Below are 24,978 nucleotides of genomic sequence, written 5' to 3' on the forward strand. Positions count from 1 at the left end.
ATTGACCTGGCCAAAGGAACACTGACATCACGACAAGGAAAACCAGAACTACAAACACCAGACAGCACCAACTTCATCAGCAAAGACAACATCCCCAAGATACTGGACCTGTGCCTCACCACCCACTTCACATTCAATAACAAAACCTATAAACAAGTCAACAGAATATCTATGGGATCACCAATATCAGAGTTCATAGCGGAAGCAGTCATGGAGATACTGAACAAGCTGCCCTCCCATCTACCCAACCCAAATTTCGGGTCCACTACGTGGATGACACCTTTATCATCACAAAACGGAACAAATTAGAGGAAACAGACAACATCAACAACAAAATCCTGACAGGCATAAAATTCACAAAAGAGGAGGAGAATGACAACAGACTCCCATAAATGTGACAGTTAAATGTTTTGTTAACGGACAGCTTCAAACCAGCATATGCAGAAAAACAACAAACTCAGACCAAATACTAAGCAATCATCCCAACAACCACAAACAGGGCTGCATCAAGATATTATTTCAATGAGCTATATCACACTGCAGCACCCAAGAACTACAAAAAGCAGAAGAAAAATATCTATACACTGTTTTCAAGAAAAATGGATATCCAATAGACACAATCCGCCAATTCCTCAGAAACAAACCCAAACAGGCAGACACAATGCAACCAAAGACTATATTACCTTACATCAAAGGCATATCAGAAATGAGTTCCAGACTACTCAGACACCTTGGCATCATGGTAGCCCACAAGCCTACCAACACACTTAAACAGCAACAAATGAACCTAAAGGATCCATTAGATATTACCAGCAAACCTAACCTCATTTACAAGATATCCTGCAGGAACTGCAAAAAACACTATATTGGACAAATTAGTAGGAAACCTACCACTAGGATAAATGAACACCAACTGGCCACCAAAAGACATAACCCACTCTCACTAGTTTCTATACATACAGACAAAAAAGGACACCACTTTGACTGGGACAACACACACATCGGAGGACAGGCGAAATAAAGACACGCACGAGAATTCTTAGAAGCATGGCATTCTAACCAAAACTCCATCTATAAACATATGGATTTAGATTTAGATGCCAGTTATCTTCCCTTGAAAAAAGAACAGGAAATGTTCGTAATACCCACCTTAATACAGGGGAACCTCGATTATCCGAACATGATGGGCGGGCAGTATTTTGTTCGAATAATTGATTAAATGCCTTTCCTCCGGGGCTTGGAGTTTTTAAAGTCTGCTCCCCATTCAGGAGACTGCAGCAGCACACAGAGTGCAAGCACCACCACCTCCCCCCCACCCCCCCCCCCCCACCCCATCCAACATCCCCCCACCACACACACAACCCCTCTCCGGGGCAGCTGGACTGGACATCATCTTCAAGACTGCTGCTGCAGTTGCCTTTGTGGGATAGGTCTCCAAATAGCGCGCGTACACATGCAGCAATTTTCTGACAGGTTCCACATTTGCCCTGTACAGGACATGTTAGAGAGATTATGTGGAGAAGGGGGGTGTTTAGGGTTCACCCAGTGTAGACCACCAGGGAAAGTATAGGGAGAGAGAGAGAGTCGGGCAGTCAGTCATCTGGAGACAGTGCCTGTTTCATCAATGTAAACAAAAGACACGATCACTGTTGGAAATACGTCTTTGATGTCAAGTTTTCATCGGGTCCTCAAGATCTCCTCCGGATAATCCAATTTTCGGATAATTGGTATTTGGATAACCAAAGCTTTCTGTAAACCAAGACCTATAAAGAGAGAGGCAGGATATACCGCCAGCGCTTCACCGGAGACTCTCTCTGATGATGTTACCAATATGATCATGAAATATCTGAAAACAAACCTTCCAGCTCAGCGAGCTAACTTACATACTTGTCATCAACCTGAGCTGCAAATCTTCTCAAAAATCAATAGGAGAACATGTGCCTTGAAGTGCATAAAAAACCATTAAACATTAACTGTTCTTCCATTAATCTCAATAATTGGGACAAGTTCAGGAAGTCTGAAAAGCCGCCAATGTTATACCCTTATTCAAATAGGGAGAGAGATCAAAACAATTAATGCAACATCAGTTAGCTGAACATCCATTGTTGAGGAAAATATGAGAATATATGGCACATGATGCAATACAGTGCATTTAGAAATCCATAATATAGTCAAGCAGAGTTGGCATGGTTTCATGAGGTAATATGAGGATAGTTAAAGAGGAAACAGTCCATATTATATATTTGGATTTTCAAAGGCATTTCGTGAAATACTGCACAAAAGGTTACTTGACATAACAGCCCACGGTGTTGTGGATAGTGTATTAATACGGATGAAGAATTAACTAACATAAGACAGAGTTAGGAGACAGAGTGCATTTTCAGGATGGCAACCTCTAACTAGTGGACTGCCATAGGGATTAGTGCTGGGGCCGTAATTACTTACAATAAACACTAATAATTTGGATGAAAAAGGTGAATATACTACTGGCAAGTTTGTGGATGACAAAAATAGATGGAAAGGCAAGCAGGAAAGATGACACAGAGTCAACAGTGGGACATAGAGTAAGTGAGTGAGCAAAAACCTGGCATATGAAAAATAACATTAGAAAACATGGGTTATCCATTTTGGTAGCAAGAATAGAAATTAATATTATTTAAATACAAAAAGACTGCAGCAAACAAGAATTTGAGGAGCCCAGTGCCTCAATCAAACAAAGCAATTGTACATGTTTAGTGGATAATAGTAATGGAAAATGTCCCTCGTTAAACTCTCTATATCCCTCTCACAATATGCCTTTCCCCCTATTTTTGTGTTGTCTGCAATTCCGGCTACAGTACATCCACTTCCTTCCTCCAAGTGACTCATATACAGTGGGAAAGCAATGGCCCAGTGGTATTATCACAAGACTATTAATTCAGAAATTCAGTTCATATTCTGGGGATTCAGGTCCAAATTCTGCCATGGCGGATGGGGAAATTTGAATTCAGTCAAGAATCTGAAATTAAGGGTCTGACAGTGACCATGGAAGAAACCACTGTCAATCATCAGGAAAAACCCCACCTGACTCAGCAATGTCCTTAAGGGAAATAAATCTGCCATCCTTACCTGGTCTGGCCTACACATGACTTCAGACCCACAGCAGTGTTGTTGGCTCTTAACACCCCTCTGGGCAATAAGTGCTAGCCCAACCAACAGTGGAATTGGGACATCATGTTAAAGTTGTACAGGATATTGAAAGTGCCTCTACTGGATTGCTGCGTGCAGTTCCGGTTACCTTGTTGTAGGAAGGATATTACTAAACTGGAAAAGGTTTGGAGAAGGTTTACCACAGTTACTGGGAATGGAGGTTTGAATTATAAAAACAGGCTAGATAGGTTGGGACTCTCTTAACTGCAGCATACAAGGTTGAGGAGTGACCTGATGGAGGTTTTTAATAGAAGGGGCAGAGATAGGGTGAATTGCAAGGGTCACTTCCCTCAGGTGGGGAGAGGTTCAAACCTTGGGGCACATTTTAAAATAAGAGGACAAAGATTTGAAAAGGACATGAGGGGTAATTTTTTTGTTGCAGAGTGTGGTTTGTGTGTGAACTGTCATAGGAAAAGTTGGATACAGGTACAAATACAACATTTAAAAGGTATTTGATTAAATACATGAATAGAAACAGTTGAGGAATATGGGCCAAATGCAGACAAATGGGACGAGTTTAGTTTGGTAACATGGTTGGTGTGGACTAGTTGGACCTAAGGATCTGTTTCTACGTTGTATGACTCTGAGACTCATTGTCAGACAGCAGCTTTACGAAATGGGATCAACTGCAATGGTTGAGAAATCAACTTGAGAATTGTCAGCATATGTTAGTTGATTGACCCCATACTGACAGATATTGTCACTGAAGGGCAGCATAGCATTGAGGACAACATCCAACATAAAACAGTGCAGCATAGAAAAAGGCCCTTTGGCCCACTGTGTCTGTGCCGACCCATGATTTAATTCTAAACTAATGCCTTCTGCCTGCAAATGGCACATTTGTCTCTATTCCCTGCTTGTTTATGTCTCTACCAAAATGTCTGGTAAATACTCTTCTTGTATCTACTTCCACTCTCCCCTCTGACAATGCACTCCAAACACCAACCACCCTCCATGCCTTTAAAACGTGTTTTAAAAACCCTCCCCCCTCACCTTCACCTCTGTCCCCTCGTATGTCACGTTTTCAACCTTGGGAAATGACTCCAATAATACACCATATCCATCAGGTCGTTTCTCAACCTCTGACCCTCTATTGGAAACAGTCCAAGTTTGTCCAACCTTTCCTTATAGAGAAGACACTCCCATTCAGGCAACATCCTTGTAAACTTTTCCTGCACTTTCTACAAAGCCACCATATCCTTCCTATAGAGTAAGGTGACCAGAATGGCACACAGTACTCCAAATGTGGCCTAGGTCTTATACAGCTTCAACATGTCAATTTTTATACTCAATGCCTGACCTAAGAAGGTAAGCATGCCAGAAAGTGAACACCACAGATATAAGTAAGTAAACCTTAATTCTTTTATGTCAGAGATAAAGGCAACTATGCTCAAGGAAACTCAAGTTCCAATTAATAGTGCTCTAATCATAAAATATTGCTCCCCCAACTGCAACAGTGGCCACACTCTCAAGTACTTAATTTGTTACAAGGACCTCTGGGGTGTCCTATAGGCATGAAACAAATGGAAATCTGTGGTCCTTTTTCTCTTTTCTAGGATCAAATCTTGAATTCCCAACCTAACACCAATTTGGGAACATCACTCCTAATGCTGTAACAGTTCAAGGGCAAGACCCCATACCACTCACAAAGCAACGAGAGACGGGAAATAAATACAGCTTTGCCCGAACTAAATGTTTCGGGAACAGATTTGAATGACAAGAACATCATCTTCTGATTTAAAAAATACTACTTGGGGGGTTCCATAAAATCTGAACAATAAATATTTGATAATTCATAGAAGAGATTCTGTGATATTAAATGCCAAAACTACATGCATGTAAGTAAGGCTGTTGTCAAGCACAACAAATCTTAGAGATTTATAAATTTATAGTTTTAGGATACTAGAGCTAAAACCTGCAATTTTAAAATTAAGAGGGAAAAAGCACTCACCTTCTTCCTCATCTCCATCCTCATCATTGTCATTATCGCTATCATCAGCATCATCATCACCATCACCATCGTCTTCACCTCCAGAGGCAGAGTCACTGCTACCTTCATCAAGGATTTCTACATGGAAGACATTTATGATGACCGCACAGTTTTTAACAATAGAGCACAAAGCACATCACATTTTTTTCTTCTGTTCAAAAGCAATAAATCATTATTCCATACTGACTATGCTTAATATTTACAGAAATAACATTCAAAGAACTGGTGATCAATATTCAAGGAAAGAAGCAAGCATTTGGCATGACAAAGCAGAGTAAACCTTGAAACCAAATGTCAAAACGATCTATGTATGGCAACAGCTGGAGAAATGGCTGGATAAAAATTAATACACTTGTGCAACCTTGCTCTTAACATGCACCCCTATTCAAAGTCAAGAAGCAGTAGCTTTTACCTTATAGTTAGGTTTTAATCTTTCATTAAATCATGAATTACAAAACTCACCTCTTTTTAATTCTTTGTACTTTTGTTCATTATCAAGGAAATCTGAATCCATCTTGAAGACATCTATATTTGAAACAATTTTCAAAGTGAAATTCAGTTTTTCAAGCACCCACAAGTGAAGTAATTGTTATGATGCTGAATTAATTAAAGATTTAATTATCTAACAACAGAAATGACAAGTTTGTTAAGTAACTGCTGAGATCTTCTGGTCACTTTCAACAGTGACATTTGCTGTCAACCACTATTGAAACTGTGGCCTTTTCTTTGAACTTGAACATGAGGGGTTGCCTATTCTAGTTAAAGAATATATCCATAAACAAACAAACGCAGACATGAGGGCTTATGGTAAAGTGTCAGAGCATGGTCCTTTCGATGTCCACATCTCAAGAAATGTCCCCTTAAGATTCAGAAGGTTTGCAGTGTTATGGTGAGGATCAAACTTTTTTTTTTAAACTATTTTAACCTGGCAAAACAGTTTCACTGTTTATATGACTTTTATAATCATTAACTTATGCAAACATGAAGGAACCTTGACAAGAAGCAAAAAAATGTTTTGAATTTAATGAACAGTGAAGTGCATTTAGTCACTGAGTGCACAGTTTCTTTGATTTGCTTCCTAAGCAGATTCTAAATGGACACAGCTGAATTTGATGAGAAGAGAGATGTTGGCCAAGTCCAGATGATTAACAGATCGAGTCTTCTGCAGCAAATGTTTGGCAGAGTTTAGGGCATCTAGCACAAGTCTACAATCAGGACATCAGAGGCATCCAGGGAGGTTCAGGCAGTTTAACTGTGCTAACTGTAAATTCAAAGTTGCTAGTTAAATATGGACACAAATGTGGCTAAAACATTGTCTTGGTTCTGACACACAATGGTGACAAACATCTGAATGTTCATCATGACTTCCATCATAAAATGTGACCCATGTGTACTTCCGGTAGTTTTTTTAGTAAATTCACATGAAATCATTTACATCAAATCTGATTGAAGATTTGTAGCTCGGGTATCCGTTGTTGTGGTTCTGCTCGCCGAGCTGGGAGTTTTTGCTGCAAACGTTTCGTTCCCTGGCTAGGGAACATCATCAGTGCTGTTGGAGCCTCGTGTGAAGCGCTGCTTTGATGTTTCTTCCGGTATTTATATTGGTTTGTTCTTGCCGCTTCCGGGTGTCAGTTTCAGCTGCAGTGATGGATGAAGAACATCCATCAACAGACACATCGACCTGGACCCCACACACAAATCACTGCAGCTGAAACTGACACCCGGAAGCGGCAAGAACAAACCAATATAAATACCGGAAGAAACATCAAAGCAGCGCTTCACACGAGGCTCCAACAGCACTGATCATGTTCCCTAGCCAGGGAACGAAACGTTTGCAGCAAAAACTTCCAGCTCGGCGAGCAGAACCACAACATCATTTACATCATAATCCAATATAGCCACCACACCATTCCAAGAAATTCTTCTACATACTTTATTTCCATTGCAGAAAACTGAACTGAAGAAAATCAAGCACCAAGGAAAATCTTCCATGTATGCAATATAGTTGATTTTCAGCAGTTGACAAATTCTGTAATACGTTTTGTTCAAATACATACTTAGTGTATCTTCAGGATTGTATTCATCTTCTAAAGGAAGCATATGGGTAAACTGATCCTCTTCCTCAACTAGATCAAGACCTTCAGGGATAATGGGGTGATCCTTAAATCCATCCTTCCGAATTGCAAACATGACTTCAATCATATACTGGACACGTTTATCAATCTGAGATTCATGAAGGATATTGCGAAGACGTTCAAATATAGCTGCAAAAAGAATCACAAGTTGAGAAACAAGTAAAATTTGAGTTAATCATGTTAAAATGCTGCATGAGTTCAGCTACATAATTACCATTAATGCCTCGCGGAGAAACCTCTGTTAACTTCATTCCACACTCCTTCAGAAAAGCTATTGATACTTCAACGCTGTCATCGGTGGGCCGCTCAAGCAGCAATGTAAGCATTTCTAACGACAGCACTTCATGGGCCTAATTCAGGAGAAAGGAAATATTTTCATGGTCTGTTATTTTCAAACTTAGCCTTTATTTTTTAAAGTGACAACTGGTTTCTCTCATGAGAATCTTGAACAAAAGGAATCTTACGTGCCCCCTTCCCCCTTGAAATTCCACATCCTTCATGTTACATCATTACCGAGTTTGTCAACTTACATCACTTTTCCCCAAGGCCAAAACAGAATGGACTCAAATGTAGAATCTGCAGTAATGAGAGTTCAGTCTGCTGCTCTTCAAATGAAATATTGGAATGAAATCCTGTTTGCCTGTTCCAATATCACAAGCTTAATATCCTACACCACTACTCAAAGAAAATAAGTGGAACAGGAGGTTATCCAAAATTGTGTCAAGGAATTTTTTTGTGCTTGAGACAAAGAAAAATGGGGAATAGCAAATGGAAGAGGCACTGAATAATTAATTTGCCTTGGAAGTGACAGTTGAAAAGAAGGATGGACTGCCATAAGTTCTAAGGAAATTAGCAACGGATTGACAACAGAGACTGAATAAAATTAATACTAGTAAAATATCAATAATGAGGAAATTAAATTAAACAGTGACGAAACCAGAGGACCTGACAGTTTCCAGAGTATGTCAAAAGACATAGGGGAGCACATTATCGATTTCCTATCTATAATCTTTTAGAGTTCACTAAACAAAGAGTCGTGTTGATGCCTAATTGAAGGTAAAGTGGACAACACAAAATTAACCTGCCCATCAGAGTTACCAAATAGATTCAGTCCTTAGGAGGTCACCCACAGCCAGTCCTCATTTCAGTGCAGGCATCATTTGCACCCTGCTGGGAAACTAATTGCACTGCACAGAAACCACATGCACCAAACAGCCTTCACTTTACCCGGGTATAAATTTGAACAAGAGAAGTGTTGCCAGGGCCATCATACATGATATTAAGTCAGATCCTTACTGTTAGCTCTGGCACTGAGCCTACATTCATAGCTAGTCTGAGCTGAAAACTGCAGCTACTGAGTCGCTGGACTTGAGTTGGCTCCCGTAAGACACAGTAGTGTGTCAGTATTTGTGAGGATCAATGAAGGAAGAATGGCATCTCAATCCTGCTGCAAACAAGCGAACAAACTTGTTTCCGACAACATAATTCACCTGTTGGATTTTTGCTCGCTCACTTCAACTATCCATATCAGTCTGCAATCTTATGTCATCTTCATCAGCAGGTCTGCTAAATAGCCTCCATGGCAGAGGCTGTAACACAAGTGGGTCTTTTCGAGATTGACATGATTGCAAGAAGACAGCTCTAATTCACTTCTTTGAAGAGAATTAATAAAGGAAAATAAGTGTTCACTTTGCTACTGACACTCATATATCCCAAAGAGGAGAAAACATTCAGCAATATTTTTCTGAGCCATCTCCAACTGTTAGGTAGCACTGTATAGGAACACTAAGTTAGGCACAACATCTACAATCCAGTGAACCAAGGCGATTCACCAGCATGACAGAGAGTGAAGGAAGAACAGCCAAAATTCTCATATTTTCCTTGTCTTGGGTCCTCAAATAAAATTTTGACTTTCACTTTTGAGAAGGTGTGGTATGTTCGCAAAATCTCTGTTGTGGCAAAGTCAACTGAAAGATGACACACAGCACAGCACTAGAAACAAGGCTGCCCTCTCAGGTAGAGATTGCAAATGTCCAAATGTCCACGCAATAAAAACAATGAAATTCCTGATTTGCGATGTCAATTGAATGCTTTTAAGTGTTGTGCTTGGCTTAAACTTTCTTGTTGAAGTTGCCTTAAACTTGTGTAATGGAATGTTGGAAAGGAGTCATAAGCCAAAACACATTGCTCTCTTGCCATATCAAAGCAAACAGAATGGAAATTGCACACTTTGGGAGAAAAAATGCCTCACTAGTGTCGTCAGCATGGTGGACGTTCAAGATAAATGTTTTGATGAATTTCACACTATTTCTAGTCTTCGGATTACTCACTGACATGGAAAACACAGAGACATCTGTATACAGTCAATGGCTGCAATCCTGACAAGCAGATTCATCCTTTCATTTCTCAATCAAGGCAAAAGTGAAGTATTCTTTTGCTTCTTCTATAACCTCACAAATACCTCTGTTAACTAGGAAATGTGGCACACTGCAGGTCCTTAAGCTGGAAGCAACCATTTGTCTTGGAAAAAATATGCAGAGTTCTTCAGTGTTACTGGTACAGCTTTTCTCACTCTCATTTAAGGTTACTGGTCTTTGTAAAGGTGGTGACAAGTACATCACTACCTTCTTAATGGAAGTAAACCTGGAACTACAATTTGAAGATTATAGATTGTAAATGTTGTGCACACGCAAAGCTTCTTAAGCTAAGGCATTGAATGTAGACACTTCCAACTCTTCTCTGGACACTACCACCTCAACCTCCTTGTTTGCCAGTTCTCATGTTGCAGAGCAAGCAGCACCTCAAATAAATTCTCCTACGTAAAGCAATGCAATCCTCTTCTGCATTCACCATGAACTCTCAACTCCTGTCGTAAATCACAACAGACTCACCATGCTTCTTCCAACTTTACACAAGCACAACCAGAACAAAAGCTGCAACTTGTTAAGATCCCCTTAACTAGTTCCTCAACGTGGCCAGCTTTCTTTCTCATGTTCATTGCTATGCAAGTTGAAAGGAAAACACAGTTACTGCACAACTACTTTTTGCATGCACCAGCCTGTTGAGGTCATGATCTTGTCTCTTTCAACTTCTTTACCTGCATGCACATGATGCATGGGTCTGCCCATGCCAGTCACTTCATACCAGATAGGAAGCATCTGTCAGTGCTTAAATTCTGCAGGTTTGCCTGTGTAACACCTGTACAAATTAAATCTTCAGCCAAAATGTGATGTGAAAGCAAATACTGAGGATGCTGGACACCTGAACTAATCACAGGAAGTGTTGGAGAAACTCAGTAGATCTTGAAACAGCTGTGGAGAGAAAAACAAAGTTTTGAGTTCAGAACTGGAAAACTCTTTTTCATGTTGCACATAGAGGGATGAGGCAATTGGAACAGATTGTGTATGTGCTCACAGCAAAAGACAAAGGCAGTGATCACAGTGGTAATGCAGAAACAAATTTCTAAAATGTTCATTTTTGGCATTTTGAGCCAAAAGCTTGAAAACAAGTCACTGATTATTGCAGATTTTCAACAAATAATGTCAAACATGATATATAACAAAAAGGGATCATATCTTTGCAACCTACACTTGCACTGCAATATTATCAAGGTTCCACATACTGCTTAATAGGGAAGTTAAACACGAAGCAGTGTCAACAACAATCACCTGTCATATGCTTGATCAAGGGGTAGATTGATGAGTTCTGATCAGTACAACAAGGCCACAGTGTGCGTGTAAATTAAGCTGCTTGGCCAAGTTTCAGTGGCAATTTGAGACAGGGTGAAATGTGGGCTGGAAATTTTCTTCCAAAGAATGAGAGCAGAATTGAAAATATCAACTTCATGATCAAATGAGGAAATGAGACGGAAGACAGGTAATGACATTCCAATTACACTGATGTTTAGGTAGAGTGAAGGATGAAAGGACAATGAGGGAATACTGAAAAATATTGAGGGGAGGAATTTATGTGTGAGGCTTTAAGAAACACATAGATAGTATGAACAGGATGAAAGCAGAAACAATTGAAAAAGAGATAAACATATGGTGGTTCTACTTGGGATTGGAAATGGTATTTGAAATTTGAATCTGAACTGAACAAAATATATCAGTAATCTGAAATTGTGGACTCTGGCTTATCATTTGCCAGTTGAAAAAAAGCAAATTTTCTGCAAGTGTACAGTTTAAAAGCAAAATCATTCCATTTAGATGAAACTATTATTTTTGCTGATCTCCAAGAGAAAAAGTACCAATTGAATAGACGCACAAATCAGAATTCTACCAAATACTGACCTACAGGAAATAACGACTTTTCAATAATTTAGAAATCAAAGAAAACCACCAAAGCTCTTCTAAATATTTGCAAGTGCAGATAATCAAGGCACAGTGTGCAAGTAACCATGTAAACACAAATGGAACTAAACAGTCAATGATCTTTATATTAGTGCTGACAAAAGCAGGAATTCAAAGCTGTACTTACAACATTCTGATTAACGAGATGACCTACAAACTTGCAGGCTGAAAGGCACAGTTGCTGGAAAAAAGAAACAAGTGTCATTTTGGTAAACTATCTGAAAACAAGCAAATTTGTTAATGAAGCTTTAGTTACAGTAGCTTTATTTTAAAGCCTTGAAACCAGTAGCAACATTTGCTCACCTTGTCATTTCTGCGATAACCTTTGCGAAAATTAAGGATCAATCTCTTGAGAATTAGCTCCCCAATTTGAGGGAACTTTGAATTTATAATTGCCACAAGAGCAGCATAAACATGTGTAAATATAGGAGAAGCTGCCTGTGCCTGTATAACAAATCTAGAAACCAATCCCCTGTACGGAAAGAACAGATACATATGCATCAAGAGTGAATACATAATTACTTGAAGGGAGTGTATTTGAACGCAAATAGGGGAAACACAAAGTCTCATCTTTTTAGAATTGTAACTAAACTGTTCTCAACTTAATTCAGTATCATGCCTTGATGTTCTTCCACATTTAGCTATTTTATGGATTCCTTTAAATTTAAGTATATTTTATATATTCATCTATTTAGTGGATTTAATCATATTAATGAACACAAAAAATGCTCAAAAGTCAGGTTAGGTCAGCAGATCTTCAGATGACACAGAATACTAAATCTTCCTTTCACCAAAAAAAGATGCTTGACCGAATATTAAGACTTGCAGCTTCTCTGGTACTCTGCTTTTGTCATTAATATTTCAGAGATTTTGATCCATCAGAATCAGTACAAAAACAAAGACAGAAATTCCACTGCTGCTTATTTCTACAAGTTCAGTGAAAGCATTTGATTGGCTGCAAAAAGGAATCGCCCTTATTTGAATTTTTAGGCAAATTTGCACCTTCTCCAAATAATGTTACACTTTAAAAACACAAACTTTCACACCTATACTAACTCATAAGACATGTGATTGATCAAAAAATATGACAACAACATAGACACATACATACCTTCCCCGAACAATATTTTCTTGCAAAAGTTCATGTATAATATTAGCTATGTTTGAGACATTGACTTTATTGATGAGACCATTAATTGACTTCTTTAGAGCTTCCCAACTCATTCGCTGATATGCCAAACTGTAACACAAAAAGAGTAGTAAGTATGGCAACATTAAAACAAAGCATCTTAAAGCATTATTTTTGTTCATTCACAGGATGTGGGAATTGCTGGCCAGGCTAGTATTTATTGCCCCTCCCCAGTTACACTTGAGGTGGTGGCAATGAGCTGCAGTCCACCTGCTGTAGGTTGGCCCACAATGCCATGATGGAGCGAATTCCAGGATTCTTACCAGTGACAGTGAAGGAGCAATAATATTTCCGAATCTGGATGCTGAAGAGCTTGAAGGGGAACTTGAAGGTGGTGGTGTTCCCATATACCAACTGCCCTTATCCTTCCAGGTGGAAGCGGTCTTGGGTTGGAAGATGCTGTCTGAGGATCTTTGGTGAATTTCTGCACTGGATCCTGTCAGTAGTACATACTTACTGCTGCTACTGAGCATGAACGACGAAAGGACTAGATGCTTGGATGTAGTGCCAATCAAGCCAGCTGCTATGTCCTGAATGCTAGCAAGCTTGAGTGTTTTGGGGGCAGCACTCATGCAGGCAAGTGGGGAATATTATCTCAATCACCACCTACAAACCACAAGGTCAGGAAAGCTGGAGATTAGAGTCAAGAGTGTGGCACTGGAAAAGCACAGCAAGTCAGGCAGCATCCGAAGAGCAAGAAAAACCCACATTTTGGACAAAAGCCCTTCATCAGGAATGAATCATTCCTGTTGAAGGGTTTTTGCCCAAAATGTTGATTTTGCTGCTCCTGGGATGCTGCCTGACCTGCTGTGCTTTTTCAGCACCACACTCTTGACCCCTGTAGATGGTGGACAGGCTCTGGGGAGTCAGGAGATGCATTACTCATCAAATTATTCCTAGCCTCTGACCTGCTCTTGTAGCCACTACATTTATATGGTGAGTCCAATTGAGCTTCTGGTCAATGATAATATCCAGGATGTTGGCGTGGGGGATTCAGTGGTGGTGATACCACTGAATGTCAAGAGGTGGTGGTTATATTGTCTCTTATTGGTGAAGGTCATAATCTGGCATTTGCATGGTGCAATGTCAGTTGCCACTGATAGGGCCAAGCTTAAATATTGTCCCGGTCTTGTTGCATTTGGACACGGACTGCTTCAGTATCTGAGGAGTTGCAAATGGTGCAGTACATTGCATTTCCATTTCTGACCTGACAATGGAGGGAAGGTCATTGATGAGGCAGCTGAAGATGGCTGGGTCCAGGGCATTGCCCTGAGGAACTCCTGTAGAAATGTTCTAGAGCTGAGATGAATGACCTCCAACAACCACCATCATCTTCCAACATGTCAGGAATGACTCGAACCACCGGAGTTTGTCTCCCGGATTCCTGCCGATTCCAGTTTTGCCAGGGCTCCTTGTTGCCACACTCTGTTGAAAGTAGCAGCCAAGGGCTATCACTCTCACCTCACCTCTGGAATTCAGCGCTTTTATCCATGTTTGAACCAAAGCTGTAATGAGGTCAGGAGCTGAGTGACGCTGGTGGAACCTAAACTGGGCATCACTGAGTAGGTTGTTGCCGAGCAGGTGCTGCTTGATAGCACTGTTGATCACATCTTCCATCACTTTATTCATGATTGAGAGTAGACTGATGGGGCGGTAGTTGGCCGAGTTAAATTTGTCCTGCTTTTTATGTACAGGACATATCTAAGCAATTTTCCACATTGTCAGGTGGATGCCAATGTTGTAATTCTATTGGAACAGCGTAGCTTGGGAACTGCAACTTTTGGAGCACAGGTCTTTTGTGGTATCATTGGAATGTTGTCATGGCGCCTAGTCTTTGGAGTGTTGATTGTCTCCAACCGTTTCTTGTTATCACATGGAGTGACTTGAATTGGCTAAAAACTGGTATCTGTAATACTGAGGACAACTGGAGGAGGCCAAGTTGGACCATCCATTCAGCACTTGTGGCTGAGAATTGCTTGAAAGCTTTCAGCTTTATCCTTTGCACTGATGTGCTGGACTCTTCCATCTTGCGGATGGTGATATTTGAACAGCCTCCTCCTCCACTATTTCTCCAATTTTCCACCACCATTCACAACTGGATGTGGCAGGACTCCAAAGCTTGGATCTAATTTATTAGTTGCTTGATCGCTTAGCTGTGTCGGTCACTTGCTGCTTATGCTGCTTAGCATGCAAGTAGCCCTTTATGGTGGCTTCACCAAATTGACACCTCATCTTCAGGTATGGCTGGGTTTGATCCTGGCATGCCCTCCTGCACTCTCGATTGAACCAGGATTGATCCGCTGGGTTGATGGTAATGGTAGAGTGGGGGATATGCTAGGCAATGAGTTACAGATTCTGCCATTGTTGATGGTGCATAGCACCTGGTAGATGCCTAATCTTGAGTTTGTATATCTGTTCAAAGTCCAGTTGAGCTTCTGGTCAATGATAACATTCCCATTCAGCACGGTTAAAGTGCCGGATAACACAATAGAGGTTATTCTCAATGTGAAGGCAGGACTCACCCACAATGACTGCATTATGGTCATTCTGACCAATATGGTCATGGACAGATGCATCTGCAGCTAGCAAAATGGTAAGGATGACATCAAGTATGTTTGGTGCCACATATAGGCGAGACTGGGTAAGGGTTGCAGATTGCCTTCCTGAAAGGATATTAGTCAACATGCACACATACACATATACGTTTGTGGGGTGAATTTGTACTTGCAGAGTTACATTGTACTTTGCTCAAAAACTGCATGAATCAATGTAAGATTCTGTTAACTCACTTTTTAGATCAGAATCAGTTTAAACATTATGGCACAGACAGGGACACAGAGGGCTAACACCTTCAATATCTCAACATCTTATTGGCGCAGACACCAATTGTTACCGTTAACCTGAGGACGTAACGTTTTAAAAAGGTTTTGTGATTTACATATGAAAGAAGTGAAACTATCATGGTCATTCTAATGGATGAGAGACTTAACAAACAATCAAGGTATTTTTCAATGTATAGTTTCATCACACTGTAAACTTTTGCTATAAATTCTGTGTCTTAGAATTGTGCACTCCACAACCATCTGATGAAGGAGCGGCGCTCCGAAAGCTAGTACTTCCAATTAAACCTGTTGGACTATAACCTGGTGTTGTGTGATTTGTAACTCTGTACACCCCAGTCCAACACCGGCATCTCCAAATCACGTCAACCTGATGGGTTTTTCCAACAATTAACAGTGGTATTGTGATGATCCTCAGATTTTTAATTCCAGATTTTTTAAACTGAACTCAAATTCCATCATCTGCCATGGTAGAATTTTAACCAGGACCTTATGGGGGTCTCTGGATTAATAATCCAGTAAAAATACCACTAGGCCATCGAAAAATTGAAGCAACCAGGTTGAATAGGCATGCACAAAAAAGAATGGAGTATATTCAATATGAATAACTTCCAGATTAAGGCCTCATTGGCAAAGATTTAAAAGATGAGGTTGGGAAAAGAAACTAAGACAGCAACAACATAAAAGACAATTCCAGGTGAAAATATTAAATGGTAAAGAGGAAAAGATCTGACACTTTGTTCAGAAATGCATCGTTCAGAGATAAGTTGATTAAGTATTGAAGCTTTCCAAGTATAGAAAACGAGCTGTGGACATAATAGCATAGAACCCAGATAGGACAGAGTTCTCCAATCAGCAGAGATGTGGTGGAGCATAAACAATTTGAACTAGACAGCTTAATTAAGAGTTTCCACCAATAACTGCTTTCAACAACTTGCGAGGGCAAATACAGAACACTGTGGTGTGGACGTGGGAGGTATTGTCCTTAATTGAGTAGACAAGCCAGCAGCTCATCACCACCTTCTCAAGGGCAACTAGGAATGTGCAATAACATGCTGGCCAGCCAGTGACATCCATGTCCCAAGAGTGAATTGAAGAAAAGGTTTTTCTAATGTGGTTCAGGAGCAAAAGGAGACAAAAGTTTTAAAACTGATTATTCAATTAATTCCTTTATCGTTGGCCAGGGAATGATTCACCAATGACAGGAGTCAAGTTTGTTCTTCAAACTTCAATTGGCACAAAACTTAATTTTATTTTTATAAAACAAGAGACAGAACAAATCAAAATAATCAATATCCAAAGAACCACATTTTACCTATATTTCCAAACACTACTGTATATTAAATACATATAAAAGCCAGATTACAAAAGACTTGAAACACAGGCATTCTGTAATACGATTGTTATATTCTTGAGATCAGAGTTTAAAATCAATCCTGAACAGCTAATAAACAGAAACCTCTTGAACCTGTTCCAAATCAGTATCCAATCAGTATGAGGCAACAGCACAAAACAATCTCCATATTTGACACCAATTACCTCTTCAGCTTGTGCACTCTGACAGCAGAAGCAGAAATGTCAGGCAATGTAGGGCAAAAGATTAATGATATACACTATCAGCATCATGGAAGTGTGTTTTCCACTAAATCTATCATCTGATGCTAACAGTGCCAAACAGAACTGCAACACAACTTGGTGCAGTCATGTCTTTTGTCTGCAACAGTACCAAAATTATTCAATTTCAAAATTTAAGCCAAGTCCACATACGCATTTTCACTTTTCCACTTACCTGCTTTTGTCAGCAATTTGATCTTGCATCATTCGCAATCGTGCAGGAGGAATGTATGCTCCACCTGTCCTTGTCAAAATCGGATCTAAATCTGCCTTTTTCTTTTTCGTTGGTGGTTCAGATGAACTCTGAGCGGCAGATTCATCCTCATTTCTTGTGATAGGTGCTGGTGATTTTGGTCTCTTCCTGTGATCTGATTCAGAATCTTGACTCACTTTTTTATCTTTGTCTCTACCTCTGAAATAAGCAGTTATTATTGTGTCAGTTGTTAGAAGGTTTGTGAAAAAAAAATCATTATTGCTTAAAAGTATTTTAATAAAAGTAATATTAAGGAAAGATTAGGACCCAGTAAGAACTACAATTGTACTTTGTACGCGGAGCCAAAGGACATAGGCAGGTTCTAAGTTGAGACTATGTGTCAGTTTCACTCGTAAGAGCAATGAGGGAAGAGGACAGATTTGCTTGAAGAAATTAGCATAGACAGAGAGGAGGTTCCAAGTGGTCCAGCAGACTTGACAGTAAATAAATCTCCAGGGCTAGATGAAATGTAACTGAGGCTCTTGAGTGAGGCAAGGGTGGAAATTGCAGGGGAGCTGGCAATAATTTTCAATTCCTCTGGCCACAGCAGTATGGTACGATTAATCCAAAAGGGAGCAAGGGACAAACCATTAAACTATAGGCTAGTCAGTCTAACCTCCATATTGGGGAAGCTATTGCAAACAATTCTGAGGGACAGAATTAATCTACACTTGGAGAGGCAGGGATTAATCAAGAGTGGTCAGAGTTTTGTGAAAGGAAGGTCATGTCCGGCCAACTTGATTTAATTTTCAGAAGTAAACAGGTGTGTCGATGAGGGCAATGATTTTGACATAGCATACTTGGATTTCAGCAAGGATTTTGTTAAGGTCCTGCATAGAAAACTGATAATAAAGCTAACAGCTCAGGGAATCCAAGGAAATTTAGTGAATTGGATCCAGAGTTGGCCGAATGACAAGGAACAGAGGATGATGGTTGAGGGGGAATTTTATAACTGGAAGTCTGCTTCCAGTGCGGTTCTACAGGGATCATCAGTGGGGCCCCTGATATTTGTGATGTGTGTATAATTATAGGAAAGCTGATCACAAAGTTGGTGGGGTTGTAAATACCGTGGAGGATAGCCTTACGTTACAGCAGAATATAGATGGGCTGATCAGGAGCCAATGGAATTCAATTCAGCAAAATGTGAGGTGATGCATGAGTGCAGGATAAACAAGACAAGGAAATACAAGAAGAACCTTAAGACCCGGAGATGCATCAAGGATCAGAGGGACCTTGCTGTGCCTATAGGTAGCAAGACAAGTGGATAAAGTCCTGTGGTGGCATATGCTTTATTTGCCTTCATTGGCCAAATGATAAAGTGCACATCATCGATTTCCTTTACTGAATTCAAATTTCATTACTTGCCACGGTGGAATTCAAACCGATATTTCTACAGCATTAGCCTGGGGTTTTGGATGACTAGTCTACTGGCATTACTATTAAGCTGCCACCTCCCTTATGTTGACATTAATACCCAACATGGTATTTCAAAGCTGAATAACATACCTAGGTTGCATATTTTTGTCATTATATCTGCCATTACCAGATGGACCTTTGTCGCAGGCTGTCCTGTCTGGATAATCTCTTGGTGATCTTGACCTTGACTTTTTGGCACCTTTATGTCTGGAAATATAAAAGACAAAAATGTAAATACCATAACCTGTGTACGAAATTGTCTGGCATCACCTCTCTAATTGCCTTCATATTCTGAATATGTACCCTCTTGGTTCAATTGGTAGTGGTATGCTGAATCTCTCTTTTCTACTATTTAGCAACTGACTTGGCTCAAGTGATTTTTTTTTATTTTGACAAACTAGTTGTTCCAGTACTTCCACTGACTCAGTCTGATTGCTTGAAATAAATTCCATGGCTTGTTATTTTATTCATCCACAACTTTTAAAAAGCTTCCTATGCTTCTCACTAGAACAAGACAACACACAGGGTGCAGTTGAACCAAAATATGTTCCAATTTGAATATTATTTCCTTCAGCTTGTATGGCAATGTTTCAACTGTATAAATTTCCGTTTGCCATGTTGATTACTGCTCCATGAGCAATGCAAAGAATGATAATACGAAGTCATGATCACACTGAAAGGGGTGACTGGACAACAACTTGTGGGTTTAATCTCCTCAAACCCGAAATGCTTTTCATCATCGTTAACTTTGATTATCAGTCATAAATCTTGATGTTTCTGCCAGATTAGTATGCTTCCATTCACTTGAATGTTAAGGCATTTAAATGCTTTCAATAACTGTTACTGTGCACATGCTAACCAAAGAAGGGGTTCTCTGCCTTTGCCTGAAAACCACATCAAAGCCCAAGGTATGTTATTTAGCTTTGAACTACCATGATGGCTATTAATGTCAGCATATGAGAGGTGCTAGCACAATAGTAATGCCAGTAGACTAATTATCCAGAAGTTTTGGCAAGGAAGTTTTGAGATGAAATTATGATCCCAGCTGACAGTAGTAATATACAAATTTGATCCCAGACTTAAATGTGGCTTGACTGATCGTATATTTAATTTTTGCATTTGTTAGTGTGCCGTTCCTCACAAACATTTTTATGTAAGAGTGTCAAAGTTGTTTAACTTTTGTGTAAAGGAGAATGCATAAATATGTACCTTATACTTTGAAAGACCTTAACACAAATTGTGAAAACACAGTTTAAATCCGGAGCCAGATACTATCCTGTTTACAGATATTCAAAACATCACATCAAATTCTTTTAACATTTTTTAAAATCATTAGTTAACTGATGCTTTCCAGTTTCTTTCCCTGGAATGCCACTTCAGAGTCTCGTGACGTACACCTTTCAAAAGTCTGGCAGCTGAGGTTTTCTCAATTCGAACAATTTGAAGTCTTCTGTCCAAGCTCACATGGCTTGGAAACCCCAAAATAAAACATGAGAACTAGGGTGGCTGGTTCCTCTGAACTGAAATAATCTCCAGCTGCAAGAAAGAAACCTTCTGAAATGAATTCATCTCTTCTGAACTGAAGCCTTCTGTTAGAGTTAAAACTGAATTAATAGCATTAAATATGCTTATCCTGCAACTCACCCAGCAGTCTAAATATTTTACCCTTTAACAAGATAGGTGTCCTCTAAGCAGTGAACTGATATCACATGCCTTTAAAAATCATGTACTTAGGTAACTGCCCAAATTATTTTCTAATCACATCTAAAAAGAAATGAGAAACACTGGCACAGAACAGACAGCTACAACTATTTCAAAATCTAAATCTCAAAATATATAATTAAACACCTTTGATCACAATATGCATATCGGTCATGAGTTAAAAGTTGCCACATAAAATACTTTTAATATGACTCAGAACTGGAAAGATCCAATGCACCAGAAACTGATACATTACATACTTGTGTGAACCTTCAATATTCAGTTAAGCCTCATTTATCATGATGCATTATGCAATTGGACATTGAGAACTCAGCAGCATTAATAGCATTAATTTAAGGCAGGGAGTGGCTGTTCAACCTGATCTAAAAAACAAATTATCATGACATTAGCATCAAGCTATCAAGCTGATTCAATGGTTTAGGATCCCCCTGTTCCCCATTCCTCCCTGGACATAAATGGGAAACATGCAATAGCAGAAATAAATGAATACTCAAAAACAAAATTCTCACTAAACACAACACTGGCATTAACTTGTTGGGAAATCAAAAATTATAGATGGATTGTGAATGGAAATGTGAAAATTTGCAGTTAATAAATTGTTACTTCACAAGGGTAATCCTTGATAATATACAAAATCTAATTTTACCTGTACTCAGGGGAAGAGCTCCTTTGCCTTGGACTGTAGTTTTCTTGCCTCTCCTGGTTGGAGTTGAGCTGAAAAACAAGAAAAATTACCTGAAATACCAAATCTAACAAAGACAGAAATTTCAACGATCTTTTCTCAACATGTATTTCAAGAAGTACCAATTTCCTGTTTCTCACACAACTAACATAATTTTCTTGTTTATCCAAAAACAAATGTATATGCTTGCGTGCATGTTCAGACAAATGACAAAGGTACAGGTTCCAAGGAGAGCAGGGATGAAAGTTAGATGGAGAAGTAGCAATTTGTAATTCTTTACTGACACATCTATTATGATTGGGGGGGGGGGGGTGGAAAAACAGAATATTATATCCATGTTTTAGTGGTACTGGGCCACAGAAAAAGGCTACGTTTTTCAAACCATTTGCTGCACATGACAGCAAGATCTTAAGCCTCACACTTTATTCCAGCTTTCTGCTCGATGCAACACTACAGCTGAAAATTAATAACTCAGCACTGTCAAGATTATTGTAAATATGAAATCAGGTTATATTATTGCTCAGTCTTAATTACAAATTGACATTCCAGCATAGTACCACAGGTGTGTTGATGTGTGAGGTGTGTTGATGTGGGAGGTATCCTCCTTTCGGTGTTGCTTCAGTTCAAGATCTTGTGTACCTGCCTCTTTGGTTCAGGTACATGTTCAAGACCTCAAGCTTCTATTCTATTTGCACCCAACTACAATTATTCCACTGCTTTGATATCTAACTTCCACGACACTGCTGTGTAGAAGCTTCAAGTGTAGCCACCCAGTTTTCCCATATCAGTCAGCAAAAACTGTTCATCACTTTCAGAATGCTCATCAGATTTGGCGAGCAGTGGCACTGGGGCTGACATACAGCAAAAACATACATTTTACTGCATCTTAAACATACAAAAGTTACAAGGTGCTTTGCAGGAGCATAGTATCATACATGACATTGATCACTTTAAAACGTAATCTACATGTTTCTCTCCAAGCAACATAGAAGCCTGATTTTGTTCAAAAACCTGGAATCCATTCCGAGCAGAACTGTAAGAGTTTTCCTACTCCAGATGGACTGCAAGATTTAATGGCAATGGTCCCAACTCTCCTCCCAAATAACAAGCTAAAAACGAAAAATTCCGGCATTGCCAGTGATGCTTGCATTCATGAATTTTCAATGAGGGTTTCAACAGCAAATCAGCTGAAACAAGTGCAACATTGGGTACTATTACGGAAGAGGAAAGAAGTGATATTTGCAAGTTCAAATGGGATACTTCCATTACAAACAGCCTGGATTAAAATCAGAGTGATACAAGGGGAGCGACGAATAAATAACAAAGGAACAGAATTTGAAATGTGGAGCAAAATCAAAGACTTCAGCCTTCCCAATATTTAACTGGAAGATATATTTGATCACCTGCAACTGGACATGTTAAAACCAGACTGATAATTTGGCAACAATAAAAGTGTAGAGAGATAGAGCTGGGTTTCATTAGCAGACTTTCTAAACTTATCCCAAGCCTTTGGATGACACCATCCAAGGAAAGAAATAGGAGACCATCAATGATTCATCCTTGGGGAATAACAAAGTTCAGAATGGGGGAGTGTACAGCTAAGTCATTATTCAGGCTACAATTTGATAGCTAATAATGGAATCATATGAGAGCAACTCCACCTAGCTGGCTGACTGGAGAGGCAATGAAGGAGAATCATGGGTTCGACAATGCATTGAAAGCTGGAGAAGGGTCAGGGAGCATAACTTGCAAGGATGTAATTTGTGGCTTTGATAAGCCCTTCTTAATACTGCCACAGGACCAGAAAACATATTGGACAGATGCAACATAAAACTCCACAAAAATATGGCACAGATTTGGATTACACCTGAATAAAGAACTGTTAACAATTTTTCTGTGAATAGCTTCTTATCGGTCTGCTCATCAATGTTATTGCACACCTCTGGAACAGATGAGACCGGAACACAGGTGCCCATGCCCCAAGGTAGGGATGGTATCATTGCACCACACTATTTTACTGAAGATGGGTGACCAGGTCACCCAGAAGTTCGATCATCATTGCACTTAAGATGACCTTGGAGATGCACAAGTTGTGACATTTTAATTTCAATTAGTCAGTTTATAATAGGGATTAAGAAAATTGAGAAAGTCAACAGTTTTCAGGGCCTCGTAGCCTCACAAAATATTCAGATTGATTGACCAATCTTACCTGTATCTGTATAACGCTGCTTTTCATTTTTTGGACAGCTGTACCACTGCTAGCTGCACTCTCTTCGCTATCTGAGCTACCTGAAATCACCCCATCCTCTGCATTAATAGATGTCTTCAAATCACTCATGTCTTCTCTGGTAACATTGGTCTCTCCATCATCCTCAAGTGTGCTCTCAGCCATTTCTGTGCCTGACCAAAATTCCAAAAACAGTTACATTTTTTACACCACACTTTTGGTTAATTTGAATTAGAAGCAAAAAAAAGTTCATAACATCCAAGTATGAAATAATAAATGGTTCAAAGTAATTAGTTCATGTTCCCATAATTAGCCATAGAATCTGCAGAATTTAATTACATTTGCACCAAATTATGTTCAAATTACATGAAGAAACAGATATTTTGTACCATTAGTATTGCATGCTGTTACTTCACAAGGAGCGAGGCAGTGGATGACAAAAATGTTTCAACCAATTATATTTTGTTTTGAAATAAAGAAACCTCTTTTACCAAAAGTTTTGTTCTGACAGGTGTTAGAAACATGATATTTCACACAAAAAGACGTATTTACAAATGAAGGAATACACAGTTTGCCAAGAACACAAATGATGAAATATAACCCATGATTGCACAGGATCATTTGATATTATGCTGGGGTATAAACAAAATAGGAGAAGACAAATCAACAATATTGGATTTCAACACTGAAAAATACTGAAACTTTTTTTGAACTGAGAATTTGAAATATGGCTTCTTGTCTTTGAAGCTATCTTGCAGAAGCGTTCATCCATTTTTCTAACTGAATTCTCCAGTTTTCAATTCTCAAATTCAATTGATGAAGCATTTAAATACCATGAGCTTCTAAACTTGGCTGGTTTACTGATACATTATTCATATATTCATTCAATAACTAACCTAACTTGAAATCAAGAGGGAACAGGACACTGAGCCTTCAAGGAGGGAATATCTGCCTCCACTTAACCTTTTCTAAGTGAATGTGTCAAGATTAGGAATATAATGTTCAAAAACTGTTACAAATCTATCACATTTGAAGTTACATTTCTATAGTATTCAACTGCCACAGAGTTATTTTAAAACTTGTGTGAATTGGGAAACTGGTGGAGATGGTGTTTTAGGATACTTGACTACTATTTTATCATGAGTTATCATAAAATATCCACCATGCAGTTCAAATTTCAGAAGTGTAAATGCCAAAAATCACTGAATAAATGAATTTAGTACGTGTCAAATCTCAGATAAATTATCAATTCCAAATTACTTGGAGATTATATCCTGGAATTTTCAGTCAGCAGTGAAGCAAGGAAGGTTGTTGTTGAACCTTGAAGATCTAGGGAGTGGTGTTCCCTGATCCCAACTGTAGGTTAAAT

At 39.2% G+C, this 24,978-nt stretch overlaps 1 protein-coding gene across 1 annotated transcript in view; it reads right to left on the minus strand.

Moving 5' to 3' along the window:
• The window catches only part of cwc22 (CWC22 spliceosome associated protein homolog), a 104,686-nt gene that overhangs the window by 43,983 nt on the left and 35,725 nt on the right, over window positions 1-24,978 (minus strand). The window contains exons 3-13 of the mRNA XM_060827333.1: window positions 23,592-23,782; window positions 21,347-21,414; window positions 19,069-19,185; window positions 17,485-17,721; window positions 12,778-12,906; window positions 11,970-12,138; window positions 11,794-11,847; window positions 7,529-7,664; window positions 7,237-7,443; window positions 5,642-5,704; window positions 5,141-5,257 (exon numbers count right to left, since the gene is read on the minus strand). Coding sequence (XP_060683316.1) covers window positions 5,141-5,257; window positions 5,642-5,704; window positions 7,237-7,443; window positions 7,529-7,664; window positions 11,794-11,847; window positions 11,970-12,138; window positions 12,778-12,906; window positions 17,485-17,721; window positions 19,069-19,185; window positions 21,347-21,414; window positions 23,592-23,782 — 1,488 coding nt within the window. The remainder of the gene's footprint in view (window positions 1-5,140; window positions 5,258-5,641; window positions 5,705-7,236; window positions 7,444-7,528; window positions 7,665-11,793; window positions 11,848-11,969; window positions 12,139-12,777; window positions 12,907-17,484; window positions 17,722-19,068; window positions 19,186-21,346; window positions 21,415-23,591; window positions 23,783-24,978) is intronic.

This window comes from Hemiscyllium ocellatum, chromosome 7, assembly GCF_020745735.1.
Source record: "Hemiscyllium ocellatum isolate sHemOce1 chromosome 7, sHemOce1.pat.X.cur, whole genome shotgun sequence".
Lineage (NCBI taxonomy): Eukaryota > Metazoa > Chordata > Chondrichthyes > Orectolobiformes > Hemiscylliidae > Hemiscyllium > Hemiscyllium ocellatum.